The following is a 21,631-nucleotide window of genomic DNA, read 5'->3' as shown; positions in this document are numbered from 1 at the left end:
AGGGTGGAAGAAGGAAAATGATAAGGAAGGGAGACAACTCCCAAATACACTTTGCTCGGAATGAGCATGAGAGTGTGCAGTTGTAGCGGCACAAGCAGTCAACGCCATATTGGATGAGATCTCGTGGCAGCTATTGCCATCTCTGACACTGGAGCGAGACCTCACCTGCATCCATTTGCCATGTGCGAGATCACAACGAGGCTCGCGATGGCAAACTGTATATAAGGGCAAAACAGAAACATTTTCTCTCTTCGCTCCTCCGCAGTAACGCTTGCTGAGCACGCTTCACTGGCTTGGCCCGTCTACATGTTGTACCTCCAGAGGTAATGTGCTCGCGTTAATGGAGATACAACACCACGCACACAGCTCGAGATGCTTGCTGAGAGCAACGCACTTCACCTGTTCTGTGAAACTTGTAAATAAGCATTTGTGCTTTAAGACTTCTTTCTTCGTCTGCCGGAGCCTGAACTACACGAAAAAAAGATATAATGGGAGAAGGCGATATTTTCTCGATATCGTAAACCTTGCCTTCCATTATACAGTGAAGAGTAAATTTGATCTTCGTTACCAATGTTCAACTTTTCTTTCTGCAAAAAGCAAATTATCCTTCACATTATATTTATTTTTAATTTTAATAAAACTGCGTGAAAGCAGTAAATCCTAGATTTGAATCAGGTTGTTAATTCATAACAGATCTGCTGAGTCGGTTTAGAAACTGAACTGTGCCGTATTGCAAATTTCGGCGAAAAGAGCTATGTTGTGTTCTATCGATTTACTTTAAATAACTTTTTGCTACATAAATCATGCATAAAGAATTTAGTACTTCATCCAAAAATACAATGTAGTGCCAGAATACGAAGTCACGGGGATTTGCTAAGAAGTTGAAACTACACTAACTCAGCCATCGCAAACTTCTCTTGCAAATAGAACAGAGATTCATGATCTGTATGTTCGATATACTAAACACAGATCCATGTGTCTACACCTACTTCACTATGTCACCATCACAGTATAAAGACAAGTTAGGCTTTGTAGAGAGAAATAAATTGATTTCATGGTACAAATTCTCATAATAATTTTGACACAAAGAGCAATTAATTTACATTACATTTTATTTACTAATACAATTAGTGCTTCTTTGAATCCGAATCCAACATCTTGTTCAGTGCCAATAATATCAGCTCGTTCAAAAACTTAAATCAACCGTTTAACTTCTCTGTCAGTTCGATTACGATTAACAGCATCAAAATGTAAACACTATATTCCAAGGAAGTAAAATTACATCACATCCTCACTTATTGACCATTTCGAATATTAATAGATCCTTGAATGTACAAAGTATCAACACGCATTTTAAGATTCGACATCTGCAATCTCCCACGGAAGCTTCAAGTTATTATCATCAATTTTCATAAAAAGACGAAGTATTTTTCGTGGAGAAAGTGTAAAGTCAGCTGAATTAATTCTATATATTACTAGTATATATTTTATTGAGTCGAGAGCTGAAATGTCATATTGCCCTCGGTGATTTAAGAAGTCGTAACTGAAAAGCACAACAATAAATGTTTTAGATTTCATTTAATTCGATCGCTTTCCTGTCTCAACTTTCTTCCCTACTCGTGGTATCCTCAACATGACTAAAATGTACCAAAGGGGTGTAACCTTTAAAGTCTTTAATTAATTCAGCTTAAAGTGGCTGTTACTGCACAGTTAATTCCACTAGATAGACACCAAAAGAACCTTAATTTATATCCTTATACCAGGGATTCTCAACCATACTTTTTATGTCTATGGACCCCTTTGAAATACTATTTTAGTCGGGTGGACCCCCATAGTTATTTGATGTTTAAAAACTAGTTTCATAGAAACTTCTTTCAAAACTCTCTTATTTTGTTTTCCACACATTGACATGTGTAGGTTGAATTATGTAAAATGCTAGAGAAAGAAACCTAGCTAGTTTTTGCAATATATACCTAAATATTCATCTAATGCAAAATTTTTTCAGGGGCCCTTAAAATACGATTGTGGATCACCAGTTTACTATTTTGTTGCAGGGATCCCCAAAAATCTTATATGGAACCTCAGGGGCCATATGGACCCCGGTTGAGAACCACTGCCTTACACCCTTCCAAATTTACCGCTTGATCATTTACATTGATTTAATCCTAAATTTATTGCACGTACACTGGGAATATAAATTATATTCCCGGCGCGAATCTTTGCATGAGCGAGATTAATGAAACCTGTTACGCAAATGATAATATGAGAATGAAAATACTTTGCGTATTTTCTTATATCATTACGCTGAGTAAACCTACGAAAAAATAACAGGAGAAATATTTTTAACAAAATCTTAATAATATGAAAGTGAATGGTAAGAGGAATGTTAATGTGAAGAAAGTAAAGGGTAGTGGTTTTTACTCATTATTTTATTTATGTTTTACATTAGACTTTACACTACATAGAAAAGAAAACTCCACCATGGTTGCCACCAAAAGATCAATATAAATATGAAAAATTCTTGTACAAATATAACTGTTTCAATTAATGCTCATGAGCAGATACTCCCACATATAGATGTGTGCAGAATTACATAGACCGGAGATTCTTTTTATATTCACAGGGTTCGAGAGAAAACACAAACATCTAAATACATCTGATCTTTGACAAATACACACGTCCTCTTCCATCACCATCTTTCTTCTGCAAATTCTCGTTCATATCATTAACAACAACATCGATTTCTTTACTGCTGCAGTATCTTGAAACTAAGTGACAGGGTCAGGAATTACTGAAATTGAATATGTTTGTTTATTTATTTATTAACTTTCATTCAATCATTTAATTCATATAAACGTAACATACTATAGGCATATATATGTCAAGAAGGAAGACAAGGAGTTGTAAGGAGGTTTTTGATAGCAAAGAATGGAATGGCCAAAGAGTAAATAATACAGATAGTAGTTGCTCGTAAAACTATTACCTGCATTAAGCGCAGGTGATACCATGAGCTTATTTTATAATATGAAATATAAATATGTATTAAATAGCCGCCAACAAAAAGTCAACCATTTGTTATTTGTGGATGACCTCAAACTTTATGCTAAAGATGAAGCCCAAGTCAGTTTTCTCGATACGGTGTATACCTTTAGTGCTGATATAGAGTTCGGACTGAGAAAGTGTTGTGTGTTAGTATTGAAGAGAGGCAAAATCAAATGTATGAAGAGGCTAACGATCCGTTGGGGGAGGTTGTGTAGCAGATAGAAGAGACGGGCTATGAGTACTTGGGGATTTTGGAAATGGATAAATTGATGGAGAAAGAAATAACAGAAAAATTTAGGTGGAGTACTTGCGCAGACTGAGACTGAGACTGATCATTAAGTCGAAATTAAACGGACGGAATAAGATCGAAGCTATCAACACCTGGGCGGTTTCACTCCTTAGATATGGAGCAGGGGTAATCGCATGGACAGTAGACGAACTAAACAGCTTAGACAGAAAGACAAGGAAGTTGCTAACTAGATATAGGTCACTCTACCCAAAAAGTAACACAGACAGACTGCATGTACCAAGAAAAAGAGGGAGAAGAGGACAGAATTAGAGCAAAAGAAAACAACATAGCATGGTATGTAAATAATGCCACAGAACCGCTATTATTAGAAGTAAGAAGGTCAGGCTTGTGTAGGATGAAAGATTGCAAAGATAAAGCACTTTACAAGAAATTGAAAACGAATGAAACTAAAAATAGGTGGGTAAAAAAAGAATGCATGATCAATTTCATAGGAAAATCTTTTTAGTCGTTAGGGTCACTATGAGTGTTAATCCGGCCCTAAAAGCGGCATTTGTGAGTCACACAGATCAGGAGGCTAAACCCCCAGGTAAGCACCGATGCGCAGGCTGTTGTTATCAAACTGAGTGTGAGTCCAGAGCGATGTCACTACACGACGGAATAGCAATTATTTCGTCTTAGCTTTCACTGCTTATACCAAACAGAGGACATTTTTGCTTTACGATATGGAACATTTCCTTTTCTTTCACTCTTTTTTAAAATGGTACTCCGTCGCTTACGACGACGAGGTCCCTGTTTTTCTGATCAACGGAAGAGTCTGCTCGTAAAATGAACGCGTAAGTGACTGAGTACTCCACAGACATGTATACCAAAACGTAGTTCTCTTGGAGATTCAGCTTCACACAGAATGTGATAAGGCTGGCTCCTTTGAATTATAACTACAACTCATTTTTGCCAGCTGAGTGGACTGCAGCAAGGCGAAGTACAGTACCTTGCTCAAGAACACAGCGCGCCGCAGAGAATCATACTCATGGCTTTACGATCGCGGGCTGTATATTCCTAACCACTGAGCTACACACCTTCACTCTCTTGACCGTAGAGAAAAGGAGTGAAGCGATAGAGACAGAAAAAGGAAAGCATCAGTCATTCAAAATGACAATTAGACTGAAATACGATCGATCTTTTCTAGCTTCTTTACTTTTAACAATGAAGAAGAGGGAAAGACATTTAGTAAGGAATAGAGGGAAAGTCTTTCAAGTGTTTAGGTTTTCATTCTGGGAGTTCTAGAACGATCGAATGTTAGTTCTGTCTTCCTTCCCCCAGCCCCGGTACGTATTCGCCTTCTTTCATAGTTCTTCATGTCTTTTAGTTGGGGAGAAAGACAATGTTTATTTTCAGGCACGTTTAACGTTTCCTTTACAAACTACAAACAAGCCCCACTCGCTTCCTTTTTTTTTTTCATACAAAATCTAATGAAAATTTCGAACAGGATATCACTGTGGAAAGAGCCCAGAAAAATGGGTAATACCCCCTACAAAATAGGTAGGGAGAAAAGTTGCCAACAGGTGGCTACACGAAATTCAACTCTATACTTTAAACAGTGTCTTCTCTTTATAGCCTTGGGCCAACCAAAGACTCCTGAGTGGATTTCGTCAATGAAAACTGAAAAAAACCCATCATATGTGTGTGTGTGTGTGTGTGTGTGTGTGTGTGTGTGTGTGTGTGTGTGTGTGTGTGTGTGTGTGTGACACCACCATCATTACTTGACAACCAATGTTGGTGTGTTTGCGTCTCCGTAACTTAGCTGTTCAGCAGAAGAGACTGAGATAAAAAGCACCAGGCTTACAGAGAATATGTCCAGAGGTCGATTTCTTCGACTAAGGGGCGGTGCTCCAGCATGGCCACAGTCAAATGACATAAACAAGTAAAAGAATAAAAGAATGCCAAAAGAACGTTCTATACCATTAAACCAAGAAAGTCCTTTGAATATGTATGATGTACTTTAAGGCTAAATAGTAATTCTGTTTACGTTTGCGTAACCGAGATATTTTGGTTGGATTATATAGTCATTGGTATTACACTTCTTTCTATTTTCTGTAAGTGTCACAATATAGAAACATTTCTCATGGCACCAACACACAATTTACAGATGCTTACATTTTATATGTTTTCCGTGAAGTTTTCACGGGTCCAGCTAGTAAACTAGAGTAATAGTAATATTGATACAAAATATTAAGGTAAATGTGTTACATCAAGCAATAATGACCAGGCAAGGGCAATTCGTATGAACGACTGGATTACAGGATTAGAGGTTGAAGAAAATCAGATAAGAATAAAAAAAAAAAGAAAATGAAATTTGTGAAACAGTAACAGAAAGTGGTAATGAAGGGATAAGAAATGAAGAAAATGAAAAAGAAGGCAATTTCTATATGTCTGAGAATATTGTTAGAGTAAGTAGTGAAGACGATATCGCTGAACAAGTGACAGTAAATGCTATACAACACTTGAACGATGAAAAGAAGGAGATTCTACAAATGCTGCAATGTAGATGTGTGTTGGGAACAATGAAATACTACCAAATACAAGGTATCTGGACTGAGTAAAAGTAAGGTAAGCCATAGACAAAGTAAATGGCGAATTGAGTTTGGTTAAAATAGAAGGATCTTTTATGTTTGGCTGCCACTTTTCAATTTCTTGATATAGGCTTGTATGGTAATCATTGGCATGACATTCATTTCCGCCATAAATCGATAAATAAAGAGTTAATAGCTTTCAAAGTTTCCAAATTTTGGGTTATTTTAGTCAGTCGCAAGCCACAGACATATAGGTGCCTGTTTCCATAGTTACAAGCCAAGTTGTTACCAAGCTGCTTACCCACGTGGTCATTTTTCGCTTAGTACATACTTAATACCTAAATAAACCTTAAATCACGTACCAAAAAATTGGTGGGTGCATATTCTTATGAATTTCCGTGTGTAGAATACAAATTTGCAAAAATTTTCTAAAAATTCCAAAAGATATAAAAGTCATGAGGGTTATATGTTGTACGTAAGGCAAAATTCCGCCAGTATTTGTCTACAATTTGTCTACGTGCAGTCACGCACAAAATCATACTTCCAAATCTTGTTTCCCGACTGGATGAAAATTATCAAACTTTAAACCTCTGTAACCATTTTTTAAAAATTTTTCGGAAAAACTGAATTATCCTTTGAGACTCAGCGTGGAAAATTACATTTAATACACCAAATTTTAAAATTTTCGCTAAAATTTAAAATTTCCACAGGTTCAACCAAACAGAAAAGATCCTAATGGAGAATATTAGTGAAAGAAACCATCTGATCATAGTTGCTGCTAATGTTGTAGCTGACATAATAGGATGCAAGCAGAAACCTGTTGAAGAAAAGAAGGAGAAAGAAAAGAAAGAACCAAACTGAAGGAAGAAAATACGAAGGAAGTCGGAAAAAACACGGAAAGAACTGGGGCAATTGAATAGGATAATGAGAGAACTCAAGAATGAGATAGTAATCGGAATATTGAATGCTTAGTGCAGGTTAGAAGAAAGGGGAAAGCAAACTGCACCTGAAAATTTGTCACAAATGGTGGCAGCGTTAAAGATATGATGCTAGATGCAAAAGTTTTGAACAGAATAGATTGCTTCAATCAAACAGAGTACGTCTTTTTGTAGAAAAGGAGAGACAGCAACATCAAGAAGTGATTCCTAATACGGAAGAACGTCAAGTATTTTAGGGAGAACTTTGGAACAGGTTAGTGAGACATAAAGTAAGAGCAGAATGGCTAACACAGGTGGAGAGACAACTTGCAACTATACATAGAGAAAAAGTCATCAGAATTGATCTATATTTAATGAGATTGAAGTTTTTAAAAATAGCAGATTGGAAAGGGCCTGGCCCAGATGGAGTACAAGGTTATTGGCTGAAGAATTTTACACAGTTGCATGAAAGAATCATTACAGACCTGGATGAATGTCAGCAGCAGGGTCACATCTCTACCGGGATGACAAGTGAACTACCGTTGTTATGCTTCAAGGACTTCCCTATATTGCTGCCTTACATCAGAAATAATGGTCTACGTTTCACTCACCGAGGTCATTTAAGGAATATGTTTATGAAATGTCATTTTACTGTTATTGTTATTACTATTTATACACGTCAATTGCTTGACGTTTCAGTGATTAGACGGGTGATCGACCATATTGACTTATCTTGAAGAGGAGATAGTCGGTTATAACTGGTAATTATTTTACTGACCCCCGAAAGAATGAAAAGTAAAATAGACATCTTTATGAATTAAACTCGGAACATAAAATTAAAAGGAATGAAAAGAATGAAACATAATGCAACAGTAAGATATGACACAGATACTTTTGTAAAGTGGTTGCTGTCTATTTTCAAGACAAAAATAAAAGACAATTTTTTTTCGCTGTTCGTATATACTACTATGCTGAGAGGAGAGCGATTGGTCACCTCCGACAAATGCAGTTTACACATTAAAAATTACGATAAGTTTTTCATTAACCTACACAGTAACAGATAAAATTATGTAACACACGAGTATAACACTTCAAGCTGGTTTGTTTTAAAATCATTTATAGTAAAAGAAAAGTATTTGCAGTAACTGTTTTGGAAGTGAACATAACTTACGTGTTGTCAAAGAAATACCACTCTTGTTGACAAAATCTGAATTAAAGGATCCCTTCGTTCCTGATTTATCTGCTGCAAAATACAAATATTTCAAAATTAGATGGAATTTTTACAACTGAATGATAAAGAATTTGAAGCATTTTGATTTGAGGGTTTCAGGAAAGAATCGCAAGATGGATTCTTTAGGCCAAGTCAACTGGTAGGAAACTTTGGGGTAGACCAAGAACGATTCCCATAGGCTCAGTTGGTCAAGCTTGAGGATCAAGCCAGAAAGCGTAATGACGGTTGTTTCTGATAGGACCCTATGGAGGAGGTGCCTGAGAACTTTATCACACACACACACACACATACACACCCCACGACCGTTCCAGGAATAGTGGGCGGTGAAAATGGATGGACGATTCCAAATCGTCCATCCATTAGTCGACGTTGATGATCCGGAATAAGCTCAGATCAATCTGAAACTGAGTACTCCTCTGGCCAATGGAATTCAGTATCACTCGCTAATTCGTTAATCCTGAGGAATTTAAACGCTTGCTCAATGGCATCCTTTTTTAATGGCTAGGTGGACTAAATCGTTTAAGAGTCTTCGCCATGAACGCTGTGCGGCGACAGGAAATGCACTGTTATCCCTTCGACACGAAACTCTATACACTTTCAGCTTAACTGTCTAATTCTCTCCAAACGAGTCTCATATTATTTAAGTAAAACAGTGGTGATTTTCTCTACCACCAATGGATATCGCATTCTACAATTATTACTTTATTCTAATGCAGGGTTTATTGTTGGTTCCCCCTCGACTTAAGAGAACTCAATTATACTCGGGAGTTGGTAAACTGATTACTTTTATTCCAAAATAAAATCATGTATACATTTCTTGCGAGAGAAAAGATGGTGATGTTGATATACAACAAGATAAATGTATATTTCAATGTGACATAATCATAAGTCAAAGGGAGAGCAACATTACTTTTCTGTCACGTCCATTGATGAAAAGCTTGAATGGTTTCGGTACTTGAACTGAATGTTATCTTACCACTACTTGCTCCTAAAAGTATACGGCTCTAAATTCCAATGTTAGGCAAGAGGAATAAGACCTAAGATTAGGTAAAGGAAACCATGTCATAATACGTAATACTTCTTCAGTCTTTCCAGCTCGTTGCAAATAGCTAACTTTCATTACATACGCAATTGCGAAGCCACCATCTACAATTCTACGATTCAGTGGAGGATAAAAACATTGATATTCTTTATTATAAATAAAGATTTGTATGTTTATTAACCTTAACCGAAAATGCATATTTCCAATGTATCAAAGATGAAGAAAACGTCTCTTAACAAACAACTTTTTCGACACCTTGCAACTCTCTCCCTCTTCATTAAACTAATTATAGTCAAATTATTTCAGTAATATTCATTTCAAATTTTGACACAAGGCCAGCAGTTTTGGGGGAGGAGTAAGTCGATTACATCAATCCCAGTACGCAACTGGTACTTGTTTTATCAACCCCAAAAGGTTAAAAGGCAAAGTCGACCTCGGTGGAATTTGATTTGAGAACGTGAAAAATAGACGAAATACCTATTTCTTTACTATCCACAAGGGGCTAAACACAGAGAGGACAAACAAGGACAGACAAACGGATTAAGTTGATTATATTGACCCCAGTGCGTAACTGGTACTTATTTAATCGACCCCGAAAGGATGAAAGGCAAAGTCGACCTCGGCGGAATATGAACTCAGAACGTAACGGTAGACGAAATACTGCTACGCATTTCGCCCAGCTAACGTTTCTTATTTCTTTATTGCCCACAAGAGGCTAAACATAGAGGGGACAAACAAGGACAGACAAAGAGATTAAGTCGATTACATCGACCCCAGTGCGTAACTAGTACTTAATTTATCGACCCCAAAAGGATGAAAGGCAAAGTCGACCTCGGCGGAATTTGAACTCAGAACGTAACGGCAAACGAAATACTGCAAAGCATTTCGCCCGGCGCGCTAACGCTTCTGCCAGCTCGCCGCCTTATGCACTTCACTAATGTTAAGCTATCTCAGCAATACAAAAATACAGTAACGTTAACATAATTAACTAACCTGTCATGAGTGTGATTGCGACACCCAACGCAGCGATCATGCCAAGGAAAACGAGAATACATGAAATGATCCAAAGTATTCGGCCACTTTTTTGCAGGAATAACTTTCTTGAGTCACTGTAAGAACCTCTCCCAAAATCGGCTCGGCTCCCTTTAAATGACGAATAAGGTTCAGCATAATCATATGATTGTCCAGATCCCAAGCTGGGGTATTTTAAAGGTAACTGTAAAAAGTAAGAAGAATTTTATGAAAATATATTTGTCGGAATTTTTCTTTGAAATGATTTTACGTTCGTTTTCTGTTGACAGAAATCTAGACGTATTGTTTGAGTAATCTTTATAATTTGTTCATAAATGACTGTTTTTTCTAAACATTATGCACGTAACCGGAAATTAATGAGTTCAGTAGATATGTGATGACAGAATTATGGTAATTACAGAATTCAATGATAATTTCGATAAAAGTATATCATAAACAGAAAAATATTTTCCTTTGTTGATTATCGTTACTTTATTCATTGTTTTCGTTAACCATCCGCGTGTTACCTCTCCTTGTAACACGATTTTTGTCCTTGGATAGCAACTATTATTACCTCTTTAAAACTATGAAAAATGGCTAATATTTCCTTCAAACTTTGCTTTTGTTACGATAGTTATTCAAATATTAAGGAATCCCTCTCAACACATGGCTATGATGCTTCCCCACTACTTCTACTTCAGAGAAGCACGTATGGTCTGTCACTAAGGGACATGCTCAAGTGATTAAAGTCAAGCAAATCTGAAAAGCAAATCTGTCGTGTTGAGCAGAATATTTGCTGTAACGATATTTCTGCTTCAGCAGCTCAGCGTTGAATCTGTTTGAAATGTAATGGAAAATAGGCCAGTTTCAAAACATTGATGTCTAGGTCACAAAAGCAAAGTTTGAAAAGAATAATAGTCATTTCCTTCGATGTCCTGATAGAAGCAAATAGGAAATAACGCTTACTGACCAAACAAAAAATAATATTAAATTTTGTTACACAGTGTTGTTAGACAACCCATATCTATTGCAGACGATATTTTATCAAAAACACTTTCCTTGAGCAAATAGATATTCAAACTATTTATGTTTGTAATATCTCCTAAAGAGGACACTGGGAACATTCACGATGCAACATCCAACACTTGTTGGCCATCATACTGACGAGCCATCTTCCCTGGTCTTCTTTCCATCTCCTTTATATCTTGATGGAATCTTTCCCCTGCTACTCACACCCACCAGACTTTCCAGAAATAAATCCAACTGGGCAGGTATGAAATTAACCTATACCATACCATAATCCTAAACTATAATCTTAAAACCTTGAGCGATACATCTTAACAAGTTGCAGCTTGATACATCTTTGGAAACAGAAGAGAGTCGAGGAGGCAAAAATGGAAAGCATCTTTTGTTATCAACTTTTCTGATATTTAAAACAGTTCTGAAAGAATGTTCGTAAAAGGTCAAATATGAAAAAGTCACGGCCTGTTGCTTAAGAGGAATAGGATGAAGTGGAGGAGGAGGAGGAGGAGGAGGAGGTTTTAAAAAACTAGAAACTATTTTTACTGGTTTGTAATTAATCAATGAAACAAATTCTTTTTATCATAGTCTTAAAATTCGGATAATCTGAATCTGCCATTTGTTTCCATTTATCACACACACACACACACACACACCACGACCGTTGATGATCATCGATGTTGATGATCCGGAACAAGCTCAGATCAATCTGAGACTGAGTTACAACGCTTGCTCAATGACATCCTTTTAATGGCTTGGTGGACTAAATCGTTTAAGAGTCTTCGCCATGAACGCTGTACGGCGACAGGAAATCCAAATTCAAAATGCTAAAAGTAAACTCGCCCATGCGCACGGCCTATTATCGATTCTGGATCGACGCATGCCATGTAACCGGTCATAACCTTTTTCAGTTACGGGTGTTTTCAGAAATTTTTGCGAATTTGTACTCTACATATTCTATCTCGTACGATTATGCCAAGAGACTTGTTCGATTAAATTTTTTTCATCCCCCACTATCCATAAACCCTTACAGATGATCAAATTAAACTTAACCCGTATCGAAAATAAATGGTACTAGAGAGCCTATGATTGTAGGAATTTATCCAGAGTGATTTTTAAAGTGTATGTAAAAGATAATTTATTTTAATAGCACACTTTTCTGTTAATAAATATGTTTTCTTACACACGCGCACGCACACACACACACACACACACACACACACATACAACACATTCTTGGTGCGGGGGTGGAGGTTAAAAAATTAAATTACAAATTTTGCTTAAATTACAATTTTGCTCAAACCCCAGCAATGGAGCATCCTTGGGCTAAACAAAACCTGTGTTACTTCCATATCCTCATTCCATAAAATGTGTTAATGGGGAGAAAAATATTGAAAAAGATCAAAACATGTCAGAATGACAGAGAAACGAGGAAGGTACCAGATGGTCGTGGGATGTGCTAGAAACAACAGTTAAATCTCCCAAATAACACACCTTTTCCCCTGAAAATCATTTGAAAATTATAAACAAACAGCAAATTCGGACTGTCCGTATTTTAAAACTATGATTTATTTTTTAAATTTGAAAAAAAATCGAAGTTTTAGAATTGTGGGGAGGGGTAAATTAATTAAAAACGAAAAACCTTACAGCGATACACTTATTTCGAAACTCCACTTTAGCATTATTACAAATTAGTTCCCAACCAGAATATTTTGAAGCGTCCCCAGGCACCAAAGTCTGGCAACAGGCTTGTGTTTATCAGGGATTGTTTAGAGATTCTCTAAAGTCGTCCAACGATAAATTATTGGAATAATTTTAAGTAGATAAAGAAATGTACTTTTTTAATTTTTCTTATTTCCTGAAATCCTTATAAAATTTATGAGCTGCAAGGGAGATTACTCTGAACACCTATAAAACTAAAACTTTGTCTAGTCTTCCAGAAAATTTATATTTCTTTCAATGGTATATGACATTTGGGAAGAAATGTGTGGCCGACACTAGTATTTGAATGATACTAATTTTTGTGGGGGGAGCGGTAATGTAATAAAGGATAAAGGACAAAATCGTCTCTAATATAATTTAAATTCAGAATGTGCTCGATAATATTTACATCGACGACTAGCAGAATGTATGACGTTAAGTACCTTTGATGGTGTATAACCTCTTTTAATCTATACATAATCATGTCAGAACACCTAAATTTTCCGCCAACTTTATTAATTACATTTTCGCTACCAAGCGACACATCTGTTTAGCCATTCGTATCATATCACTCATGAAGGTAGAAAAATATGCAAATGCTTAAAATCAAATCTAACACGACGTGCTACCTTCTTAAGGTCCTTCTAAGAAATTCATTTTCACTGCAGAGAATACAGTATTCCAGTATAAAGCGGGGGAAATGTCAATATATCCCCTTCTCAATGTCCAGAAATTGTGGGATTTGCACGGTGGTTCCCAACCATTTTTTGTCTATGAACCCCTTTGATTCCTCTTTTACTCTCGTGGATCCCCATTGTCATTTAATGTTTTAAAAATCCTATTATATTTATATAATTAGATATTGTTAGGAATTGCATTAAAAAATTTGTTAAAATATTTTGTTTATTGTAGAAGTGTAACCGATTTATAACACATAAACTTTAATAACAAAATCTTATGTGGACCCTGGTTGAGAACCGTTGATGTAGCATTATATTTTCTTTTAAATATTTGCACTTTTATAATATTCTAATCAAGAATTGGAGGAATGTTTCCATTAAATGGTGTGCTGTGAAGGTTTAGTACCGAAAAAATTATTCATAACGTTACAGCAGGTTTCTAGAAATTCTCAGAGCTACTATTACGTGACTTCTTTCAATAGATAATCCAGTATACGTGTGAAACTAAGAAGACATAAAATTGATGGAATACCTGTCTTTCATTTCATTTCTTATTCTATTCCGATAATTCTATGTATAGCTATTAATATATCTAATGTAATATTTATCATTTCAGAGTTGAAATCTCCCACGTCATTAATTTTACTGTTGACTCCATCAAAGAATATAGAACTGCTGATAATATTAATGTCAATAAAGTAAGTATTAAGCATATGATAGGGATTGTTCACTGGATTACATCTGTAATGGTGCATAAAAAAAAGACGGTAATTCCTTTTAGACGGGGTCACCTTTTTGTAGTTTATATTTGTAAATTGTAATCGTTATCTGTTATGGTGCAACGTCGGGATCACCAGTTTGTAACAGTAGATGTTTATGAGTTTGTACGGTTGAAATTTAATTGCAATGACATGTTGTAAGATGTGAAAGATGAACAATGCATGAAGTTTTAAGGAAAATATTTTACCGCTACATTGTAAAATACCTTGCCTCGACGGGCAGGTGATAAAATCGTACAGCATGCGAAGTAAAAATAGATGTCGTAGATTTTCTTTGTATAGTTTGTGTTCTCGTCATTGTGTAGTAGTAATTGCAGATAGAGATGGAGTAAAGTTCTAAGAAGAAAGTGAGCTGAGCTAGTGATAGTGAGAGAGTCGAGCGAAGTTGTCTTGCATAGTTGCTGATTGTAACTTTCTTTTTCCCTCTGGCCGTTTGTCTTTAGTGGCTGCCTGCTTGTGGCCATGATTCTAGTGGTCCGTTCGCTAACTGATGGTCGCTACCGCCTGACCGTCGTGCCTTGCTCCGATTCGTGGCTGAACAAGCTGGAACGCATGCTCTTTCGCTTTTTGTGGAGGGGCAGCAGACCTCTTGTAAGGCGCTCTATTTGCTGCCAAAAGTCGCTGAAGGGTGGGTTAGGGATGCCGTGGCTAAAAATGCGCAGACATGCGCTCAGGCTTAGGCACCTCTGGCTTTACCTGGACGGTGAGCAGGTGTGGTCTCCGTTCGTCAAGCTGTTATTTCCACAGTTCACATCGTTTACCAAACTGAACCCATGGATCAAGTGTAGACCGAGGTTGGGTGTGTGGCATGTAGAGTGCCATCAGGCACTCGTGCTTCTCTCCCAGTCGGGCAACGCCGGTGGCGGGGGTACTACCTCGTTCTTCTATAGAGGGTTAGTAGAGTTTAAGTGTGACGACGTCCTGGGAGAAAACCTGGGCTTCGACGAAAATCAACTGGCCAGCCTGTTCCAAAGAACATTCGGTCCGGGGCCCATGGATAATTACCAAAAGTCCCTGGCTTGGCAATGTTATAGAGGAGCTTTACCGGTTCGAGATAAGCTCTTTAGACATGGGTGTGCACCTTCGCCGGTTTGTGCAAGATGTGAGAAGGACAGTGAAACTGTCCTGCACGCGATTGTGCAATACCCCAAGGTGACTGAACTCTGGGCTTATGTCGAACACCTGCTGTCGTATTCGAGAAGAGTACAACTGTCGAGCGAATCTGTAATTAAGATAGTTTCGCCGACCTCCCTGAATAGAGAGGAGCGAGCCTGTTTTCTCTCGGTAGTTGCTATGGTGAAAGAAGTAGTATGGAAGACGAGAGTAAAAGGAATTGCAACAGGCATGTTTATCTCCAGTCTCGAGCCAATCGACTTTTTCGTTTTCCACATGAAACGGAAAATAAGGCTGGAGAAGAAATGCCTGTTGCAAAGTGTGTTTCGTAAAAGATGGAAGTCTATAGCAAGTATGTTGCGAGTGAAAGAACCTGTTTAATCGAGAATGTAAAAAAGGAGAAAGCAAAGTCTTCAGTGTGAGTATGTGGTTTGTGGGGTCAACCGCGTCCTCCGCTTCATTTTTTGTTATTCACTCATTCTCATTTAATTGTATATATTTTAATTGTTTGTTTATTCATACGTTTCGTCTCATTCGATACCCTGACCCCAACGTTTGTTTTGTCCCCTCTTTTTCTCAACCTTATGGTGAATAAAGAAATACTCTCTAACTCGGAGTTTCACTAACTCACTAACTGACTTTTGCTTAGGGGTTCCAGAAGGATAGACATATCATTGAGAACAATGGATTTCGTTGGTGGTACTTGTCATCTTAATTCTAGCTTTTGGTGAAATAGAAGAGGTTAGAAGGGTCAAGTGGCGAAGACATTATTTTGCTTAGCTAAGGCATCTGGCAAATGTAAACTGCTGTCACAGAAAAACTATTGTTTTACCGTGAGAAAAGTGCAGTTGAAGTGTTAATTTAAATTTGGCTATCTAGGATCGAATCTACATCATGCCTGCAAGATCCACTGCACATCGATCTCCTGAAATTTGTTATCTTTTGCAGATGCGAGAAATCAGTTCTTTAGTTCACTATACAAGTCTAGAGCAGCGAGAGGGTATTTATGTGGTCGCTCCACGTATAAGAAATAATAGCTAAATCACTTTCAAACCACACCCTCTCATCTTAAATAAGGAAAGAGCCCAAGATAAATAGTTCTAAAACGATGGAAAAATCGGTCGATTTAATCAGACCAACCTGGATCTAAACAACAGCAAAGCTAGAGAGAAAAACCACTACTTTTTGCATTTAAATAAAAATTAACTGCAACAGAAGTTTAATGGCAAATTGGTATTTTTAATCATTATATCAACAACAAAAACAAATAACATTCAACAATACAACAGCAAGAACCTAAAATATAAGTAGTTTAAGATTTTTTTTTTAAATTACTTGTTTTCAACAAAGAAAGTTTTCTTACTTTTTTGGAAACAAACTCCTTGTAATCCAGAAACATGTCATTACTGAAAAAGTTAATCCATTCTGGTGGTTCCACTGACCACACAGGTTCTGTTTTACTTTCACTCATAACAAGACAGCTAATAAATTGTTGTGGAGATTGTTGTTTCCTTTCTGTTTTTTTGATTATTTGAACAAAAAATGTTTAATACAAACACTTATTGTCCTGTCAGTTTTGTTATGTGTAAGGTTTCATGGGGAAGAGACAGTCTATGATAAGAGAGTGATCACGTGATCAGTTATGTCTTCTTTTTATTTCTACTTGAATTACCTGGAGCTTGTTCAATCCACTGAGAATATGTTTCAAAAATTTATAGTGTGGCTCATCAAATGAGTTCCCAATACACTTGAATGCTAAAAAAGAAATTCCAGAAATGAGAAGCCTGTTTTTGAAGGTATAATTAAAGTTATTCACAAATACCACTTCTTCTCTGGCTTCAGTTCAGCTGGACGAAAGTTTAACCTTCCACTTATCAAATACATCAATTGAAAAAACCTCAAAAAACAAACTGAATTGTTAGTGACTTTTCATCATAATCCAAAGCAATTTTGAGTGTTTCAGGGGAAATTGAGAACGCTAAAAATTGTACGGCCAAAAGATTTATATTTCGCCTAAGAAAAACGGAATGAACGATCGAAAAAAGACGGAAGATAACAGTTTAAAATGTAAAGGAACAATTATTTCAAGATTTCGATAAATTTCAAGATTTCAATGAAGTTTTCCTGGATTGTCCATAAAACTCACCAAAAGTGATAATGGAATAGATTTTCCAAATTCAACTTAGAAAAAAAAGTAAATATTAATGAATAAAAATTAAAGTTAAGATATTAATAAATAAAAAAAAATGAATTCTTTCAATAAATTATTTTTTTAAAACTATCGACATAGATTTGAACATCTGCATGTCATTGTTTTGGTACGTGTGTAAGAATGTATGTATGTGTGCTTTTATGTTTGATGACAGAGAAAAGGCATTCAGCTCACAAGTAGTATGAGTAATAACACAAGTAGTATGAGTAATAACACAGGGGTTTCATCCGAACTAAAAGTAAGCAATTTAACAGTAATAAATCAGCTATGACCCATGATGACACTACCTTCACTACCACCACCACAACCAAGTCAACAGGAGCAAACAGCAATAAGTAGCATCGACTATAATAACAATATGAACAACAAAAGAATAAAAGGTAAGAAAGAGTAAAGGTAATTGTGAATTATTACAAGCCCCGCAGGAGGTGAAGTGGCAATAGGTAAGGATTTGATATTTCAGGATTTAAATGCATATGACTACTATTATTAAAAAAAAATCCCTGGGTGAGATGTGAACAACAAAAGTGTGAGCGGTGGGGGTGGAGGTGGCGGGACGGGGTGTAAGCTGTATATAACAATGAACTTCTTAATGAGTACATGTACATTGTTTCTGAATATTTCAGTCTCCTCTACTAACCTTTGCTCTCAGTTCCACTTTCAGACCACACACACACACACAGGTGTGTGTGTGAGTGTGTTTGTATCTGTGTGTGTGTTTGTGTGTGTGCGTGGTTATGTGTACATATACATATGTTTGTATGTGCATATGCAGCCTTAAGGGTTTTAACTTCTTTTTTTTTTTTGCAATATAGGTGCTATTCAGTACCCTCAGTTACAAACGATAAAATTTTTCCTTTATGGTTCTATATTTTACCTAGCTGCTTAGTTTAAATTTTAGTATACACGCGCGCGCGCACTCACACACACACACACACACACACACGCACACGCACACACACACACACACAGTACACAGATGAAATTCAAATATTCTCCTTATAGAAGGCTCTAGTGCTCAAAAGATTCAAACTTAAGACACCAATCCACTCTTTTAATTTTCTCTGTCGTTTAAGGCAGCGAGCTGGCAGAAACGTTAGCACGCCGTGCGAAATGCTTAACGATAATTCGTCTGTCTTTACGTTCTGGGTTCAAATTCCACCGAAGTCGACTTTGCCTTTCATCCTTTCGGGGTCGATAAATTAAGTACCAGTTGCGTACTGGAATCGTTCTAATCGACTGGTCCACTCCCCCACAATTTTGGGCCTTCTGTTTGGCCTGCTCGCTTAGTCAGCGGGGTGGCGTCATTTGAATGCTAAAACAATACGAAGCGCATTGTAACCAGCGATGTGTAGCAACATCTGATAGCCTGTTCGGTCACGGCCATCACGGTGATATATCCTAAGTTAACACGCAGGAGATTTGATCAAATCTCCTGCGAGTTAACTTGGGATCCCTTGACGACAATGTAACCTTCATTTAACTAAGACATCTTGGGCTTGATGAGTAGCTAGTGGAGTACCTCACGTGGTATTACTTCCGAGCTTCTGCTCGCCAGGAAACATATGCAGTCTAGAATTTATCTGCTCCATTTTCCTCCCACCCGGTGCAACCTGTCGGCTCCAGCACATCCCGCTTTCCTATATGTGCGTGTGTATGTGTGTGTGTGTGTGTGTGCGCGCATGTATGTGCACATACGTGTACGTATGTGTACACATACATATATATATACATGTGCGTGTGTGTGTGTGTGGGTGTGTGTATGTGCATATACGGTTCCCTGCATTTTCCCCCTATATATACAAATTTTGTCTCCCATATATGACTTCTTTTCCCTAAATATTTCTTCTCCTACACCCATATCCTCCCTATGTAGTCTCTTTAATTCCCTACATCTATACCCTTTCACATTTCTAACTCAGATGTTGAACGCACACCGCCAAACTCCACTTCCCACCCTTCCAATTTTCAGTTCCCCCCGCCCGCCCCTACGTTTAACACACACCTCTAACTTTCAACCACCTTCATCTCATGTTAAACTTTACAAAATTATATTTTTATCTTTTTTTATTTTATTTTGTTTTATTTTATTTTATTTTATCTTATTTTATTTTATTTTATTTTATTTTATTTTATTTTATTTTATTTTTTTATTTTATTTTATTTTATCTTATTTTATCTTATTTTATCTTATTTTATCTTATTTTATTTTATTTTATTTTTATTTTTACTTTTATCCTACTTCCATTTATTTTTATTTTTAATTTTATTTTTACTTTTATTCTACTTCCATTTATTCTCATTTTCATTTTCATCCCTTACCTTAACTCTTATAATTTTTATAATTCTTATACTTCATTTCTAACTATTACATTGTATTTCTTATTTTATACTGTATTTTTTATTTCTAATCTTTACCCTTACCCTCATTCTTACCCCTAACTTATCGCTTTGCACCTCTATATATGTTTATTTACTTACCTATGGATCCACCTTTTGAATATACGAGCGTCCGCGTACGTGTGTGTACGCACACATACATATGCACGCGCATATATGTACATGCATACTTCGATATCTTATAGCTATACCCGTGTGCGCGTGTGTCTCTGTGTGTGTGTATATGAGTGTATATGTGCACGCACATACGGACACACAGCCGTGTGTGCGTGCGCATGTTGACATGAGTACGGGATTCTTTACTTACGTTCTTATACACATCCTTTAATATCTTATACCTGGACCTAGAGGCGTGGGCATATACGTGTGTGTATGTAGTGATGGGCGCGCGTATATACATGTGAGCGTATACGCGCGTAATGTCCGTGTATATATGCGGATATTCTGTTGTATGTATGTGTGTGTACGCGCGTGCGTGTGGGTGCGTGTGTGTTTATGTACGTGTTTACGCGCGAGTGCGTGTGTATGCTTATAGGCTTGGAGGCGTATATGTACGCGTGTATGTGGGTGTATGTATCCATGATGATATGTATGTACTAGAAGTCCATTTAATTCAAGGAACCAGATTAAATGCTCATCAGCTCTGATTTACAACGCATTAAGTCCCCAGACGAAACTGTTGATTTACTGACAATTCTACAACTAAATTTTATCAATCTCCTGACCACCATGCTTGGTCCGTAACCTCTATACATCCCTTATCTTTACATTCTTTTACACTTTTATCATGGTTTTATCAGGTTTTTTTACTTTTATTTCTATTTCTATTTTTACTTTATAACCTTATGCCTTTACATTTATTTATATTTCTTTATATTTCTTTATACCCCCTTTACATCTCCTTACAACTCTTTATATCTTTATCCTCTACATTTTTATATTATTCTATACTTACACTTTTTATACATTTTTTATCCCTCGTTCCGAACTCTCGCCCCTCCATCTTCACCTCTATATATGTATTTATTTATTTACATTACCTCAACATCCAATTTTCCTCATTCTACATTGAGAGAAGAAAGAGATGGACGCTTCAATTCTATGCTGCTGCCGCATTATGTCGTACGTGAATGAGAGGATTTGCATCCCCAACCAAGAATTTTTGATGTAACACATGTCCTTGTGGAAGCTGTTGTGCGCGGCTGAAGAAGGCCACAGACATACATTATGCATTGTTATAAATCTGTCTAATAAAGGCCCGAAACATATGTACCGCTGAATCCTTCGCATCATGTTTTTATTTTATTTTGATCAATTTACTCCACCACCTACACCACCAAACGGTATACACAGGTGCTTATAATTATCAAGTACTCACCCCGAATTTCTATATATATATATATATATATATATATATATATGGCCTGTTCGCTTAGTCAGCGGGGTGACGTCATTTGAAGGCTAAAACAATGCGAAGCGCATTGTGACCAGCGATGCGTAGCAACATCTGATAGCCTGGTCGGTCACGGTGATCACGGTGATATATATATATATATATATATAAGTTCAGCAAAAATTTAGATTCAAAATGAATATGGTACTTAATTTAGATGCACCAGAATTTTGTATGGTGTTATCCATAAAAATCCGTGGGGTGATTATA

At 36.8% G+C, this 21,631-nt stretch overlaps 1 protein-coding gene across 2 annotated transcripts in view; it reads right to left on the bottom strand.

The window, feature by feature from the left end:
• Positions 1-17,935, bottom strand: part of LOC118762993 — a 28,945-nt gene extending 11,010 nt beyond the window's left edge. The window contains exons 1-4 of one of the 2 annotated variants that reach the window (XM_036502111.1): positions 16,720-17,924; positions 10,046-10,268; positions 7,951-8,022; positions 2,411-2,791 (exon numbers count right to left, since the gene is read on the bottom strand). In XM_036502111.1, coding sequence (XP_036358004.1) covers positions 2,769-2,791; positions 7,951-8,022; positions 10,046-10,268; positions 16,720-16,827 — 426 coding nt within the window. In that variant the 5' untranslated portion in view covers positions 16,828-17,924 and the 3' untranslated portion in view covers positions 2,411-2,768. Of the gene's footprint in view, positions 1-2,410; positions 2,792-7,950; positions 8,023-10,045; positions 10,269-16,719 lie in introns of those variants that run through there. The other variant, XM_036502110.1, reaches the window with a different exon arrangement.
• Positions 17,936-21,631: the final 3,696 nt, after the last annotated feature.

The sequence above is a fragment of the Octopus sinensis genome, linkage group LG4, assembly GCF_006345805.1.
Source record: "Octopus sinensis linkage group LG4, ASM634580v1, whole genome shotgun sequence".
Classification (NCBI taxonomy): domain Eukaryota; kingdom Metazoa; phylum Mollusca; class Cephalopoda; order Octopoda; family Octopodidae; genus Octopus; species Octopus sinensis.
This window is presented reverse-complemented; position numbering and strand designations above follow the sequence as displayed.